We start from the raw sequence: 16,196 nt of genomic DNA, 5'->3' as shown, positions 1-16,196 counted from the left end.
CTTCTGCTGACAACCTCTCAGCTGGTAAACACATGGACTGCATTCATTACCACGCACTGCAGGCCCAGTGCGTGACACGTGTGCCAAGAAATCGATATCAACCATCTTTTTTTTTAATGTGTTGAAAACATCTTTAGGGGGTGGAAGATCTTTTTAGTGTATTATTTAATAGGTACTTAATAGACATTTTTCAAAATTCCATCTTAAAAATGTAATTATTCAACATCCTCTTTCATCGATTTGAAGAGCAAAGAAATGATTATATGCCAATGTGTTACTGTGTGTTTACATTTTTCTCCCTAAAGTGAAAAATCATTGAGTGTTTTTAAAGGTACAAAATGCATGTAGCTCCATTCAAGATTCTTTTGAGTAACTTAGAGAATTTGCATAAGAAATAATTAGGAATAATATGAAAAAGAATTAGAGGCTGAAATGAAAAAAATAGGAGAGATATCAATGACCAGGGTGCACAGCTCTACTTCCTCAACTATTTTAGCCCATAGTTCACTGTCCTTCTCTCCAGCCACAGCTACAATCCTCAACGACCTTAAGCATTCATAGTATGGTAACCAAATGATTTCCTAGAGTCAACACTTACTGTCATACAACTTCCTATTTAGCCACCTGTAATCATATCCCCTGAAACAGAGACCTTAAAGATGCTGGAGGAAAAATGTTTCAGAACCTACCAAGATCCTAGGCCCTCTGCTCCTCCCTGGCCCTCTTGGAAAACAAAACTTACACAAGAGCTGCTGCACTGAGGCCCCAGACTTGCTATATCTCCTCTCAAGATTACCATCTCCTCAGTCTCCTGATAACTTCTGAGAATTTGAACAGTGGAAAATTCTTGAGAGAGAATTGAATTTTGACTGACATTCCCCAATCTACCCTATAAAATTCCTAAGCTACTTGTTCCCCACATTGCAGTCCCCTTGTACTGTTTTCACATTGCAACCTTCTAATGAGGGACCCAGGCTTTGTTGTGTTCACTCCTTCCACACAAGAGTAGCATCAAAGCTCTGCACACCCATTTGTGTCTATTGATAATACCGAGCAAATTAGTGCAACAATTTTAAGGTGTATTGGGCTACACTATTTGCCTGCCTCAACTCAACCTTAATTAAACACTTCTGGAAATATATAGGTCTGTAGTGAATTTGTTTAAATTAAGTTTGTACTAACAATCCTCCAGTAGCAGCATATAAGAAATGCAAATAACTTGGCATGTATGGTTAATGAAGGCCCTTATTTTGTTTTTTTAGCAGGTGTTTATGAAGTTTATAAGTCTTTTCTCTTTCCATCTTTCCCCCCAGCCCCAATTAAATACTTGTTTAAATATTTGTTTGTGTTGCTGCTGTTGCCGTTTTATATATTTATTAACATATCGAAGGGCTAACAATTGAGCAACGACATGCAAATCAATAGGCAGACACTGGCCCTCCAGGAGGGAATCCTTTGCTGATCTGGGTCGTGTCCAGGTTCTGGAATAGACCATCTGCTAGTTTGTATGAGTTTGCTCCATGACTCACTGGGTGGTTTTGTTTTATGACTTTGTTGGTGGTTGTTTCCAACCATACTCTGTCTTTGCCTTGTTTTCCCTGGTTAGACAACCCATAACAATAATTTACTCTCCTGGAGGCAGCTTTCTCATTCTTCTGGGAACGTACAATTTTAGCTCGGTGATCTATTTGGCATCGATCAACTAACAGTAAGTACTAACTAGCACTAACTGTAAATTCAATAAACTGGAGAGATGCAAATAAGTAGCCTTTACTTCATGCCATTTATAGATGTGGTGCAATTAAGTTCTGGCAAGGTTAGTGTCTTGGCTCTGAAGACTCAAAAAAGATAAAATGATTTCCTGAGCCCCATAGCTGCTGAGTGACAGGGACTTGTCTAAGTCCTAAGAGCTCGAACTCAGAGAACCTGCCTACTGCGCTCTGCTCATGCCACTCCCCAGATGGCTGATCAGAGAAGGGGCAGGCCAGCCTCCAGAAAGCCAAGCAGTTTCATGAAGGCAGTGAGGTTGCACATTCCAACAGAATGGGATCTTTCAAAGGAAGAAAATATAAAATTAAACATAAGAATTTTCAAAAGAAGAAAAGATATGAGAAATAAACTATTAGCACTTATGTTGTGTGAAAGAGGCGGGGATACCAACATTGTTGCCTAATTAACAATTAGCCAAGACACTAATTGCATTGTCTATGAAAAAGAATCTCATGGAATAATCACCTCCAGATCACTAAGCCATGTTGTTGTTAGCAATCCTTCCCGAGATAAGACAGAATTAAGATGTCCCTGCCCTTCATGGCAGATGAGCACTGAGCATTCCAGGGGCCTCCTTAGGAGGCTTTTACTGCTCAGTTGCCCAGTTGAGTCTAGGCAGAAACTTCAGATCATTCCTGGCCTTGAGCAAAGACCTTGGTCTTCGCTCCAAAGAAGAGTATCCCTGTCACTTCAGATGTGATCCGGGCACTATGGGCACAGATTCTCATGCATCTCTGGCAGGCCATGGTGACCTGTGGGGACTACAGCCCACAATGTCTGATTACTCTGATTACTCACCATGGGGAGTTGAAAGCCTTGACTTCTTGCAGTGGAAAGTCAGCTTCTGTTGGCAGTGGTCCACATAGTCAATTATGGCCTGGAGCTGGTCCATGCTGGCTGTGTACTTGAAAAACACAGGTTGGGGGCTTTCTCCATTCGAGCTTTTGACACTAACCAAGTGGGAGCCATTGTGCTGCACTGAGGTCCATGCAGTGTCTGGTGGGCAGAAGAGGGGTTGGGAGGGAGAAAGGAGACCGTGATGAGAATGGAATCATTAAACATAAATATGGAAATCAGAAGCATCTTTTATCTGAATTAAGGTTTTTATTTTTGTAGCAATCAGATCTCTTTGACATTGGAATCAGCGAGTGGAATTCTTAAAATGTTGACAGTAGGGATTCTCTTTATTGAAATTTGCATTACCATTACTATAGTCAACATTGTCAGGGGGTCAATTTTTTAAATTCTGTATTATAATACTCAAAGTTATAAACAGAACTTTTTGGCTTTTATTTTTTTCTTTCCATTACTGTAAGAGGAAAGCTAAAGATTATCGTGTATATACTTATGTTTGTAACAAGCATATTCCTCATCTCACTGAGCATCTTTTCCTCTGATAATCAAAGAAATGTATACAAGACACATTTGAGGAACAAGCAGCCCCCAAAACCATTATTTTGATCATGGAAAATAAGTATTTTTGACAAAAATTGACTAATAATGTGTCAGCAACTCGTTCAATGGCCAGTACTAAAAAACACAGTGCCTTGGGGTATCTAATATAACAATTCCTAGCAGTAACCATTGCTACATGAATGTCTGCTGGAAAATTCTGGCATATTTCTGTTACATGGATTACCTATATTTTTCCAAGAGATTTAAAAAACAATGCACACTTCACAATATTTATAACAGAAGAAAAACACCTTGACTTCTTTTGTCTTCCCCAAAATAACCTCCCACCATGAATGTATAGAAGCTCCCACAGTATAAAAGGCCCATGGCTCAGTGGCTAAAAGGTTGAGTTCAAGCTGCCTTAATTCAACTATATTTATAATGTCATGTCATATAACTTCCTCTGTAATATGTATTTGATAAAATGATCAGTATCCACACAAACTTGCCATATTACAGGGGCAGGAAACAGCCTTGTGTTTATTTTTTATTATTTTTTAATAGCTAACACATGAGCAAGGTTCAAAAATCAAAACAGTGCTGCATGGAACTCAGTGAGGGGTCCCCTGCTCCTTTTCTGCCCTGAGAGTTTGGGTCTGGGAAAAACCTACAGCCATGCTGGTGTTTACAAACCCTTAACACATCAAATACATCCAGAGATCCAGGGAAAAGAACCCTAAGGGCCATGGATAAACCTCCGATTCAAAGCCTATGGAAAAGCACATCACAAAATATGCAAAAACTAGCCAGGACAGGAACAAACTGTGAGTCAGCATGACTAATGCAGTTTTATATTCAATTAGGAGAAAAGACTTAAGGGATCACCTGTCTCTCTGCTCACTAAAGGGGGCTGTGAGTGTTCCTATGGCAACTTGAAATCCATAGATTGTGTTTCCCCCTTAATCATGTTTTCACTAGACATTTTATATTTCAACATTTTCCTGGAAAATTACTTAAATGCGTCTGGCATTATTTTTGGTAATTACCTACTCCCATTCACCCTCAGGGTTTCTTCCATCAAATGAAATGAGGGTACAGGGAGGCATGCAGAAGGCTGTGTTCGGCTTAGGAGTTCATCAGTTCCCATGCCACTGTGTCATTTATTTTCATGGCTTAGAGCACAAAGAAAAATGATGTGTCTGAATAATCCATACAGGCTAGTGGTCAGTATGATAAATTATGGTTAAGGTGTAATAATAGAAATCGTCTGAAGTGGAGAGAAGAGAAAGGTTGAAAAGAACCTCAAAACTGCCCTTCTTTAAGTGGTTGCCCTTTCTAGCAATATTATTTAAAAGACCCCAACAAAGACACATTATGTTTCCCTAATATTCCACAACATATTATTTCAAAACTATGAGGAGAAAGGAACCTTTGACATGACACGTAATCCTAGCCTTCAAGCACGAGGAGACAGACTAAGGAATTTAAGTGACCAGCATGACGGAAAAATACTTAGCTGTTACTCACGGTAGTCTGAAGCATAATTTGGGATCTGAGGTAATTAATTTTAACAGTGGTCAAACTTAAACAGGAATTTTGAACTGTTGTTGAATTAGACCCTATCAGAACATGTTCATCCAACTCACTGGAGCCTTTCCTCTGCACAGGAGCAGGGTGGCCATTGGTGGCACCTGGTTGACCGTTTGCTCGGACCAATGAACCTGCAGTCAAGTTAACTTGCTGGTTTGGTTTGGTAAGCAGGATATAAATAATGACATTGACTTACCATATCATATGACATCCTCCTCCTTCTGTTTGTTTTGCCAACTTAGATCCACTTTGCAATTGGCAACACTTCTACACTTTATAACAGACCTCTGAACTATACAAGGAGTCTTTCATAGCAAAACAAGTGGTTGGATGGAAAAAGAACCAGATCTTTATTCTACAGATTCAGGTAAACACACATTGAAAGCATATCTGCTGTGCTTATTTCAATCTCCCTGAGAAAAAAAGACTTCATGAAAAATATGATGACTTTATATTTTGTGGGACCATCGCTCATGATCTGGAAATTGACCTCGAGGAAAGTAAAGGCAAAAATCCCTTCTCCCACAGATGCCTGAAATGAAGTCCAATTTGTGTCCAAATACCACCTCTTTGGAAATGAAGCCAGCTGCCTCTGTTTCTTCTGATGGGAAGAGGGTACACATTCTGAGAAGACGGGGAAGGCAATATGCCAAATGATTTAACTTGTCACATCTATCTCCAGATAAAGCTGGTCAAGAAGATGCACTCAGGATGATAAATAAGGACAGACTGATGTAAACACTAGCAGCCATTCCTGGATCCACAAAAATAATCTGAATTCTACAATAGAGACCCACAACAGCCTTCTCAGAATTTCTCCCCCTGTGTTACTATCCAGAGAGAAACACTGTTATAACCTTTTATCCAGCCCAACCCTCTGGCCACACAGATAAGAGAAATGGAAGTCTAGAAAAACTCACTTGCCCAACTTCACAAAACTATGTAACTTTGCCACACATTTCTAAGCAACCCAGCGTGAGTCGCTGAGCTTTCTGAGTAGGTAAACTTCTCAAAGAGTGCTGAGGTCTGTAACCTTCCCAGAGTGCCTTACCCATCTGAGCCCTCTACTATATTTCCAATGAAAAAACTCCAGAAGAAAACAGAACTAGATCCTGGGCATTTATGTGCCCACAGTGCTGGGAATGGCCAACTGCGCTGCTCTGAATGTCCAGTGGGTGCCCTGAGGAAGACAACGGTCAGCTCTCACCTGGCCCTGCCCTAGATCTCAGAGGCCCTGGGCCCTGCCATGTCATCTGTTTGTCAAAGCCAAGGATGACTGGTGTGTGTGTTTTATTGAAGGGGAGAGATGACAGCTCTAAGCAGACAGTCTCCAGGCCCTGGGAGGGCCCAGAGGTGGCACTAAGGCCAGCTCCACACCTGTGGGTCCCTCTTGATCAATATTTGTATGAAGACCCTCATAAGGGCTGCCACAGATCTGGGGCCTTGAGGCTTTTCATGATTTATTTTAATATTCTGAACACAAGAAAATGCTATAAGATACAACTGGATATCCTCAAGGGAATGCAGCTACTTCACAGCCTTCTTCCCTAGGATTTCAGAGGGTGATATTTTCACTTACTAGGTCACACTGAATACAATTTTGTGTGTCTGCTCATTCATAAGGGTAGGCACCTGCTATTTAACATGAACTGACACTTACTCAACACGACATATGTTGTCTTGAGGCAACATGTACGTGTGCTTGGCCCTGTGCCTAAAACCTCCCAAGAGCTCAGTTACTGGGAGATATTATTAGTGCTTTCCCTTGTTTATCAGCCTACCACACAGTACAAGCACAAAGTAATTTCCTCAGAGAGTACATTATATATGCAATTATAAAATTAGATATGGACAGAGTACAGGGTCATGGTCAATAAGAGATATGGGTTACAATCTATGGTCTTGGAAAAGTCAAAAAAATCCTCTGAGCCTCCAATTCCATATTTGGTAAACGGGGAAAGTGGACCAGGCAGCATCTAAAGACTGAATGCTATTGTCTAGCCACCTTTGAATGCCAAGGCAATGAACCAAGCACGCTGCTGGCCTAACTGCTCTCTGAACATCTATATGTTTATTGTTCATCAAGACCATTCACTTTGTCCACCCGTAAGGCCAGGGAAGACTGTGTGGCTGACAGAAAAGCAGGAAAATAAACTTTCCTGAAGCATTTGTCTTTTTTCCCTTTGGGCCCAGTGACAGTAACTGCTCTAGAAATTCTGCATTGCCAACCACACTAGGCTGCTTGCTTTAGGAACTACCTTTACAAGCTGCAGGAGGCCGGCCAGGAAATGTACCCCCGGTGGGGGCAGGACGGGTTCTTTCTAGGCAAAAGCCAGGATAAAAGAGATGCAGGTTCGTGGTGTATGAATCAATGCCCATTCTATAGAGGGCTTTTAAAAAAATGATATGAGTTATGTGTAAAGCAGTTGGGCTGACTGCCCTTTGCTAAACCACAGTGCTGGAGGCCTGACACAATTTTTTTTGCGGTACGCGGGCCTCTCACTGTTGTGGCCTCTCCCATTGTGGAGCACAGGCTCTGGACGTGCAGGCTCAGTGGCCATGGCTCACGGGCCCAGTCGCTCCGCGGCATGTGGGATCTTCCCAGACCAGGGCACAAACCCGTGTCCCCTGCATCGGCAGGCGGACTCTCAACCTCTGCGCCACCAGGGAAGCCCCTGACACAATTTTTGACACAGGAAAAAGGATGTTTAAGAAACACAACTGTGTGTATTTTAACCCCAAACTCCTGATTTATCCCCCCGCTTCCCCTCTGGTAACCATAAGTTTGTTTCCTATGTCTGTGGGTCTATTTCTATTTTGTACATAAGTTCATTTGTACCATTTTTTTTTGATTCAACATTTACGCTCTACTATATATAAAATAGATAATCACCAAGGACCTACTATATAGCACAGGGAACTATACTCACTATTTTGTAATAACCTATAAGGGAAAAAAAATCTGAAAAAATAGATATATATGTATGTATTACTAAATCACTTTGCTGTACATCTGAACCTAACACAACATTGTAAATCAACTATGCCTCAATAAAAAAAAAGAAAAGAAACACAATTGCTTGGTTTGCATAAAGGCAAGTGACTCAGCAATAATAATGAGTAAAAAGTTCTGGATTATTAACTTGTTGAGTCAATAAATCAAGACCTGAAGGTGCAATGGGCAGGGATGCCATAGACCCAGTCCTCAGCTTGTTCATCAAGCCTCCAGGTGATTTTTATGGACTGGAAGTTGAATCACTGCTCTGACTGCAACCTATCTTCTTTCTGTGACAATCATTCTCACAATGCAAGGTCTGAGAAGCAGTTTCTGAATCTCACAACTATGAAAATAGCCAACAACTACCCTGGGTTTAGGGTGGGCACAAACAGTTCTATCTCTCTCAGTGAGTAGAGCCATTGGCCTTCCTCATCTTGTCATCAAAGAAGTTATGTTTTGTTTCTTCTGTTTAGAAAGCGAATAGGTCTGTCAACAAATTGCACAGGCAGTCCATTCAAAATAGTTTACTATTTTGTCTTGTTTTGGTTGTCTCTGTACTAAAGGTACTAAAAAATACATGCAGAGTGGGTCCTAGTACTACATTTTTAAAGGATATTACCAAGGATATATATATATTTTTTTCATTCTGAAATCTGATCTTTTTTTTAGGCCAAGTTTATTTATTTATTTATTTATTTTACATCTTTATTGGAGTATAATTGTTTTACAATGTTGTGTTAGTTTCTGCTGTATAACAAAGTGAATCAGGAATACATATACATATATCCCCATATCTCTTCCCTCTTGTGTCTCCCTCCCACCCTCCCTATCCCACCCCTCTAGGTGGTCACAAGGCACCGAGCTGATCTCCCTGTGCTATGCAGCTGCTTCCCACTAGCTATACATTTGGTAGTGCATATATGTCCATGCCACTCTCTCACTTCGTCCCAGCTTCCCCTCCCCCCTCCCTGTGTCCTCAAGTCCATGCTCTACATCTGCGTCTTTATTCCAAGGATATAATTTTAACCATTGGTTTAGAATTCTGTTTTTTGTATCTTTTTCCAAGTGTTAGTAATTGTTTTTTAATAATTAGAGGGTGTTTAATTGTCCACAGGCATCGCAGCATCATGGAGAAGGTAAATTTTTCACAGTGGATATATTTCCAGGTTGGAAGAACAGAATCAGGACCCTAAGATCTTCCTCTATCAATAAGCAGATTTGTCAGGGGGCACCTCATATGACCCCTGGGCAGTAAGGACCATTTAGCTGTAACTTTGGTTCATTCCTTGGATTTTCCCCAGGAAAAATTGGGATTTAAAAAATTTTTCATTAAATATTTTGTTGTGGAGCTGCTGGAGGTAGTCACTGGTCTTTGGACTGGCCTGTGTGTTTCTCTGTCTTCAGCACATTGCTTTCCTTATGGTGTTGAGTTTAATAAAAATCCTTGGTATTTAATAGTATTTGGAAATCTTCACTGAAGTAGTTAACTCCTGCTCTACATCTTGGGTATGTATGTGTGTCTCATGATCCATTTGATGTTCCATCTCAGTCATAATTATGGAACCCTTACGATGTTGATCTTTTCACATAGAACAAGAATATACTAATTTCAGGAGTTTTACATGAGAGCTAGGCTAGGATTTTTAAACTTCTCTAAAAACCTTTAGTTACCCAAAAGGCATTGTGATACAATAATCTCTATGTAATGTTTGTTCATTTGCAATGTAATATGAAGATATATAGTTATTAAGTATGCTTTAATAATAGACATTTACACATCAATATAAATCATTAAATTATTAGCAATAATTTTCATGAATCCCTACACAAACACATACACACCTTACAGCTCTTAAAACTTTCCCAGATTACGTTAGAGAGTTTAGAAGATACTTAATTTAGAGAATTAATGTCTCATACTTTATCTTAATATATGTGAACCATTCCTGTTGCATTTGTGGATGCATCAGAGCCACAGGGATTCAGTGATGGATCATTAAACCTCACCCACAGCAACCTATATAAATAGGAACAACAGGATAATTGCTTGGACTGTGAAATGAGTAGCGGCACCAAAATTTTACATCTGCATTGGTTTTATTTCTCCATTCTGTGATGCCCTTTGTTCCCTTTCCATTTTAATGTTTTGGACGATAGAGTAGCCTGTGCCTGCTAAAGCCAAAGATCCTCAGCTAAACGACAGTGCTTTCTAAACCCATGTGCACATAAGCATCTCTAGAGAAGCTTAATAATAATACAGCCTCACCTGGGATGCTGCCCCGCAGAATCTGGCTGTGGAAAGCAGAGCTTCTCCATGGGGAACAAACACATAGTGACCTGGAGAAGCTCTATCATGCTGGATAGTGTCCACTAGTGACAGTAAAGCAAACAGGAGCCCTCTGGTCAGGTTAAATTAATTTGTAAAGTCACACTCCAAATTATATTTTTCAAAGGTTGTATTGCCAAGGATGTTATAACCACCCAGTAGGCTTTAAGAAGATACATTACACTTGTTTTATAACCAACAGATCTCCACTATCTAATAAATGACCAATAGGCAACCCAAACTTCACATATTCACAACTGGAATCCTGGTCTTCCCTTACAAACATGGTCCTTCCCAAGAATTCTCCGTCTCTGTGAGTAATACCTGCACCTTCTTTCCAGGGCTCGGATCCAAATACAGGAGCCCTGCTTGATGCCTCTCTTTCTCTCCATCGGTTAGTCCACCGGTTCTAGCTCACACTTCTCTCCTCCTCTTCCTCTGCTCCCAGCCTGCTACCCGCCATCGCCATCTTGGCTCGATTACTACAGCAACTACAGTCCTAACTAGTCTCCTTGCTTCCTCTTGGTGCCCCATGACGGTTAAAGGCCCAAACTGCACAGCTGGTTGGTGTGAATCCTGGACCAGCCCCTTTCCAGCCACGTGACTTGAGGAAAGGCCACCTTCTCGTCCTTCCACCTGAGTCTGTCCAACACGCCAGCTCCCCATGGCTGCAGGCCTTCGGCACTTCCCTCCTCCCTCCCCTTGAAGGCTCCACCTCAGGTTTTCTCAGTGTTGCTTCTTTGATGTGGTTGGCACAGATGTCACTTTCCAACTGAGTCCTTTCTTGATCCCTCTATTGCAAACTGTAACCCATCCTTCTACAGTCTGTGACCCTGTTCCCTGCTTTGTTCTTCTTCACAACACCTGCTACCTTGCAACATGCCAAGTATTTGATTCGCTTCTGTCAATGATCTGGCTCCCCACCCCAGAAAGCACCCACCACCAGGGGAGGAAGGTGTTCAGATTCACTCCCGGATGTGGCCACAGCCGTGCCTGGCTCAGGGCAGGCGCTGAGTACACATGTGTTTAATGTTGTCAGAAGTTTTTTTTGCAACTCTTCAGTTTTGTGCCTTTACTTGGACGTTTCTTCAGGTCACCCGGGGAAGGAAATGATTCACATCCTCAGCAGACAGTTTTCAAGGCCATCGTGTGTATAAACTGAGCAGGAGGGTTAACCAGCAGATTTCACCTTTTCCCTCCCTTATTTAGAGGTTCTTTCTCATCTCTAATGTAAGAAAAACCTGCTTGTATATCGTCAGGTATTATTCTAAGTTACCTGAAATCAAAAGCTGGGCATCTGTTTTTACTGTCTCTTTGCATTTTGATGATAACTACTCTTCTCTCTGGTGGTAGGGGCCAAGGTTCACTCTGAAAAGGTAACAGCAATTGCAGGGAATCAAAATACATCAGCTATGGTATCAAATTAGCATTAAAACAAAACACCTTTGAGATAGTTACACATTCCAAAGGGGCTTTATAAATATGCACAACTAAAGCTTCATGGGGAAGCCTAGACCGCGTGTTCACTAACATGACTAAAATAATTTTCTTTTATTACAACCATAAACTGCAGAAGATCGGGCCCTCAGCTCTTGGTTATTCCTCTTCGCAGCAAATACCTTTCCTTATAAACGTGACCTCAGCCTGCCAATAGTTAAGTATTAACAAAATAGCTTCAGTCATTGAAACGTCACTCATTTTGGAATGTGTCAGTTGGGATTATTTCTACCTTTCTAGAATCTTGGAATTTTTCAGTGTCTATGGAACTCTGCTCATAGAATTAACCCAAGACAATATGTATGAAAGTCTTTAACATGCCCTAGACTTCTGTGATAATTAAGAACTTAATTGATAAAGGGAAATGTTTTATTGGGATGCTAGCAACTTTATTTAGCTTTTTCTGTTCTTGGCATTTGCTTGAGCCGTGGTAATGAAAGAAAATCAAAGCAGAAATTGAAATCACTTGAAGGCCTGTTATAAACCACTGGAGTGCAGTATATATAGAATGATTCCCGGGCTGTTTCCTCACATATTTCACTGATCACACATTTTTCAGTAAAGGTAAGCCAATGTATTTAACTCTGTCATCACACTTCAATATTTTGGTCAGGATTTATGATAAAATGTTTACCCCAAAGCCCAAAAGAGCCATACTCACACCCAGTGCAATGCTCTGCCAGTTCTTGCATTTTCTGTACCAACTTTGCGGGTAGTTTTGGGGCTGGAAGATATATTTGACTGAATTCAGATCTAATCATACGATTAACCACTGCCAAAATGCTCAGATTTCATTTCATGTATGAAATGGTAGTAGGTAAAAAACCACACCAGGATTGTAAGCTACTCAGAAAGCATCATCATAAATTTATCCACAAATAATTCCCTCCTCGTGAGAATTGCAACCCTGTCAGGGTGACATGTAGCCATAATAACAGAAGAACAAAATTATAACTAAGTTATAGTTGCCTTAGAACCACGTATAGTTGATTTTTTTCCGATCATTAGCTCAGAATTTGCAGAGTCAATTTCTGTGGTTGTTGAAGTACCTGTTGGGTCTACACTGCTAGAGTAACAGAAAGTTTTCTTGGAGGTTTGTCCTCTTTTTATTGGTAAAATGTTATGCGAGCATGGAGGAAAAGTTATGGGTAGAGACACACATAGATACAGGTACAGAAGAGGTATAAAGAATTTGTATCAACTCCATCAGGGCAGCTGTCATTCACTGAAGTGGATGCTTTTGTCCTTTGTGGTCCTATACTGTAGGCGGAGATGTTAAATTAAAACGTTTTAAGATGTTAAATTAAAACATATAATTAGGTTTCTAAAGAAAATAAAATATTATTTATACAGTTGCACAAGAATAATATTATTACTTGAAGTATATACACTTTAGAAATATTTATTATCTCCTAGATAAACTCATGTGATTACAGATTCAAAAGAATACAAATGGATGCTTTCATAAATTTGAAAAGTGAATATTCTCCTAAGTCTTTGGCATTTATTGACATGAACTAAGAAATGAAGTTTATCCCTTTTTGTTTCAGATTAATAAGCAAAGATTTATTGCTAATTTTGCACAAAGAAAGAACATAACGTTTAATTACCACCTCTTAACTATTTTAGAACATTATGTTCAATACTTCTGAGCAATCATATTACAATTACAATCAAACTGCACATCTACATAAAGCTGCCACTAGGTAAACTCTACTTGTCCCATCTGGGTTTTTCTTGCACAGCAAGTATTTACGTGAGCTTAACTGTCATAAAAAAGGCTTATTAGCATACCTGTCATGTTGCAATATACAAGGGATGGTCCCAGCGGGCCACTTCCGTCCGAGTCGATATAGTAGAACCCTGAAGAGTTTCCTCTGTGCCTGTGGGCTTCACATGACTGCTCGTAGACAGCTGCAAAGAACACGGGTCTCAGACAGGAGCTACAGTGGGATGGATCCCTCCATGTTGTGAATTAAGTGATACTTTCCCCAGTGACACTCATTCTGCATTGCTCTCAGGGACATTTTCTTTAGAGGAGTGTTTCCCTGTTTCAATCAAGATAGAGTGAAGATTCTGAAGCACAGAGTGAAAGATTTTAGGAGGGATCACTGTGGGACATGTGGATCTGAATCCTGTATGTTCTAGAAACACAGGATTCTTTTCAAAATTGTGATAACTGGATTTACTCTTCTCTAATTCTTTTTTGTTTCATAATATCTAAGCACCTGAAGTGCATTGGCTTAATCTCCCTAAATCATCTGCTTTTATCTAAATAATCATGTTATTTTATAAATTACTCTAATTATACTCTTTGTTTACTTAAAACAATTTACATGTGAAATGCATTTTTTTCAATGAGATGAATTTCACAAATCAGCAACTCTTCTTCATTCAGTTTTTAAAGTTTGCTTTAAAAAGAAACATCCTTAAATGCTTTGCAAATGATAATTCAAGAAAATTGAAATTCAAAGAAATATATATAATATATATGAAATATCTCTTTATAGTTTCAATTTATCTTAATTCATAACTGAATTTTCTACATGTACAATAAATGTTTCTCTGTGTACAAGGCAAGTGATTAGCATCTGCAGATGATGGACTCAATTAATATTCAGAAGACATTTAAATGAGTGATCACACAAGCAGGAAGAGATATGGGAACATATATATATATATATATATATATAAAACTGATTCATTTTGTTGTAAAGCAGAAAATAACACACCATTGTAAAGCAATTATACTCCAATAAAGATGTTAAAAAAATAAATAATAAAATAGTGATAAATAAAAAATAAGATCTTGTGAGAAAAATAACTAACTAAATAAATGAGTGATCAACCAAGTAACATCTCCAGTGTGCATCACTCGCTGCCTTGACAGGAAAAACCCTTCGAAAACCTGAAAAGCCGCTAATGGCTGCTGGGACAGAAGTGCAGCATTGATTCTGGCAGAGTGATGGACTGGATCTTTAAGCCAGCTCTAATGATCAGATTTGGCAACCACACAGACAGACTCAGGTGGTGGTTAGGCAAGATCCACAAAATGGAGTGATCCGAGTAGGCTATGGCTTTATGACATGCTACAATGACTGGATTATCTACACTTCTAACTTTGCCTATTACAACTAACCAACAAAAACCCAGGGAGAGATCGAGGGGATGTTTTTCTCTCATCTCAAAGAAAAAGAAGATGAAGGAAATGCTTTTTGTCCAGAGATTTTACAAAGGTAAACATCCTTTTGTTAAACATGGTCAAGTGTCAAATGTACCAGATTGTCCCAAATCAATGGCTACTACCATCTACACTGTTGGACACAGAGACAACATGGACTGCTTTTCCACCATGCGTGCATTTTGGCTGCTCATGTTTACATTCCTATAAATACATACATATGCTCATGACCACCTAGAAAAGTGTCCAGAGGGATACATGAAAATTGATAGCAGTGTTTGTGTTTGGGCTGGGGCTGGAATTGCCTAGGAAACAAAAGTTGAGGAGGAATGACTAGGAGAAAGCTTGCTTTAAACATGAATGCACACGTGTATTAATCGTGCACTTAGACCCAAAAATAATGGTCTCATGATCATTTATTTTGATTTGGCAATATCTCATCTTCATGTAGCTTACCAGTTAGATGATCCCAATAAAGTCAATTCAGTTATTAGACCAAATCATGGGGCACAAATGAAACACCCTACATATATATAACAGATATATATATGTTAGTTTTAAAATCAGAGTTGTTTAGAATGATGTTTAGATCACAGTTACTGATAGGATTTTAGCCATATTTCTTACTCATTAATATTCAGTAGATATCTGCTTCATATAAGACACCTTGCTAAGTATGATGGAGGACACTCTAAGGAAGAGATCACCCCATTCTTAACTGTGACTTGGCCAAGTCACTTAGCCTCAAGTTTCCCAGATGTCCAGCTCTTTTCAAATGAAGAGTTACTCCAGGAAATTCTCACCTGGCACTAGTACAGTAAATAGAGTTGCAGGTGGAATTGCTCTGGTTGAACTTTTGGGATGTTTAGGGCATAAGTCACCTCCCTTTGTCTTCTAAGATGCTTTGAGTTCCTCTGTGGAACCTTCAGGGCTGAGGACCCAGGGCTCCCATCCCAACACTGATGCCTGCCTCACTGGGATTCACTTCCCATAAAGACAAATTTATGTCAGTCCAAACTCTGCTTTTCTCCCATATGTGGAAATAAAATTAAATAATTCACAGGGAAGAGTTCTTAAAAGTGCAATGTATTCTCCCAGTAGGAGGGACTGAACATGGTGAGATCTGTGAATTTTCATATCATGCTCTCTCTCTCTAAAGACCCAGAGAGAGGGGTGCTACCAGAGAAGGGATTCAGAAACATCAGCAGTGACACACAAATAGGGAAAAACTAAAAGAAAAACATATACAAAAGCCAATAATTAGAAGACCAAGGGCATTTCAGAGGCTCTGTCATAAGCTAATGGATTAGCGGTCAATAAAGTTTTGTTAGCTATAAAGTTGAAAGAATAATTCTTCAGAAAAGAGACTGTGTTCTAGACAGAAGAAACACCAGTAAAAGGAGATGGAGAGTGTGACCCTGGGTAAACAACCTAGCCTC

At 39.8% G+C, this 16,196-nt stretch overlaps 1 protein-coding gene across 3 annotated transcripts in view; it reads right to left on the bottom strand.

Moving 5' to 3' along the window:
• Positions 1-16,196, bottom strand: part of LOC112390847 (contactin-associated protein-like 3) — a 184,079-nt gene that overhangs the window by 40,030 nt on the left and 127,853 nt on the right. For all 3 annotated transcript variants that reach the window (XM_024731938.1, XM_024731939.1, XM_024731940.1), the window contains 2 exons: positions 13,371-13,490; positions 2,569-2,766 (listed from right to left, as the gene is read on the bottom strand). In XM_024731938.1, coding sequence (XP_024587706.1) covers positions 2,569-2,766; positions 13,371-13,490 — 318 coding nt within the window. The remainder of the gene's footprint in view (positions 1-2,568; positions 2,767-13,370; positions 13,491-16,196) is intronic.

Source organism: Neophocaena asiaeorientalis, unplaced genomic scaffold, assembly GCF_003031525.2.
Source record: "Neophocaena asiaeorientalis asiaeorientalis breed wild unplaced genomic scaffold, Neophocaena_asiaeorientalis_V1.1 scaffold160, whole genome shotgun sequence".
Lineage (NCBI taxonomy): Eukaryota > Metazoa > Chordata > Mammalia > Artiodactyla > Phocoenidae > Neophocaena > Neophocaena asiaeorientalis.
This window is presented reverse-complemented; position numbering and strand designations above follow the sequence as displayed.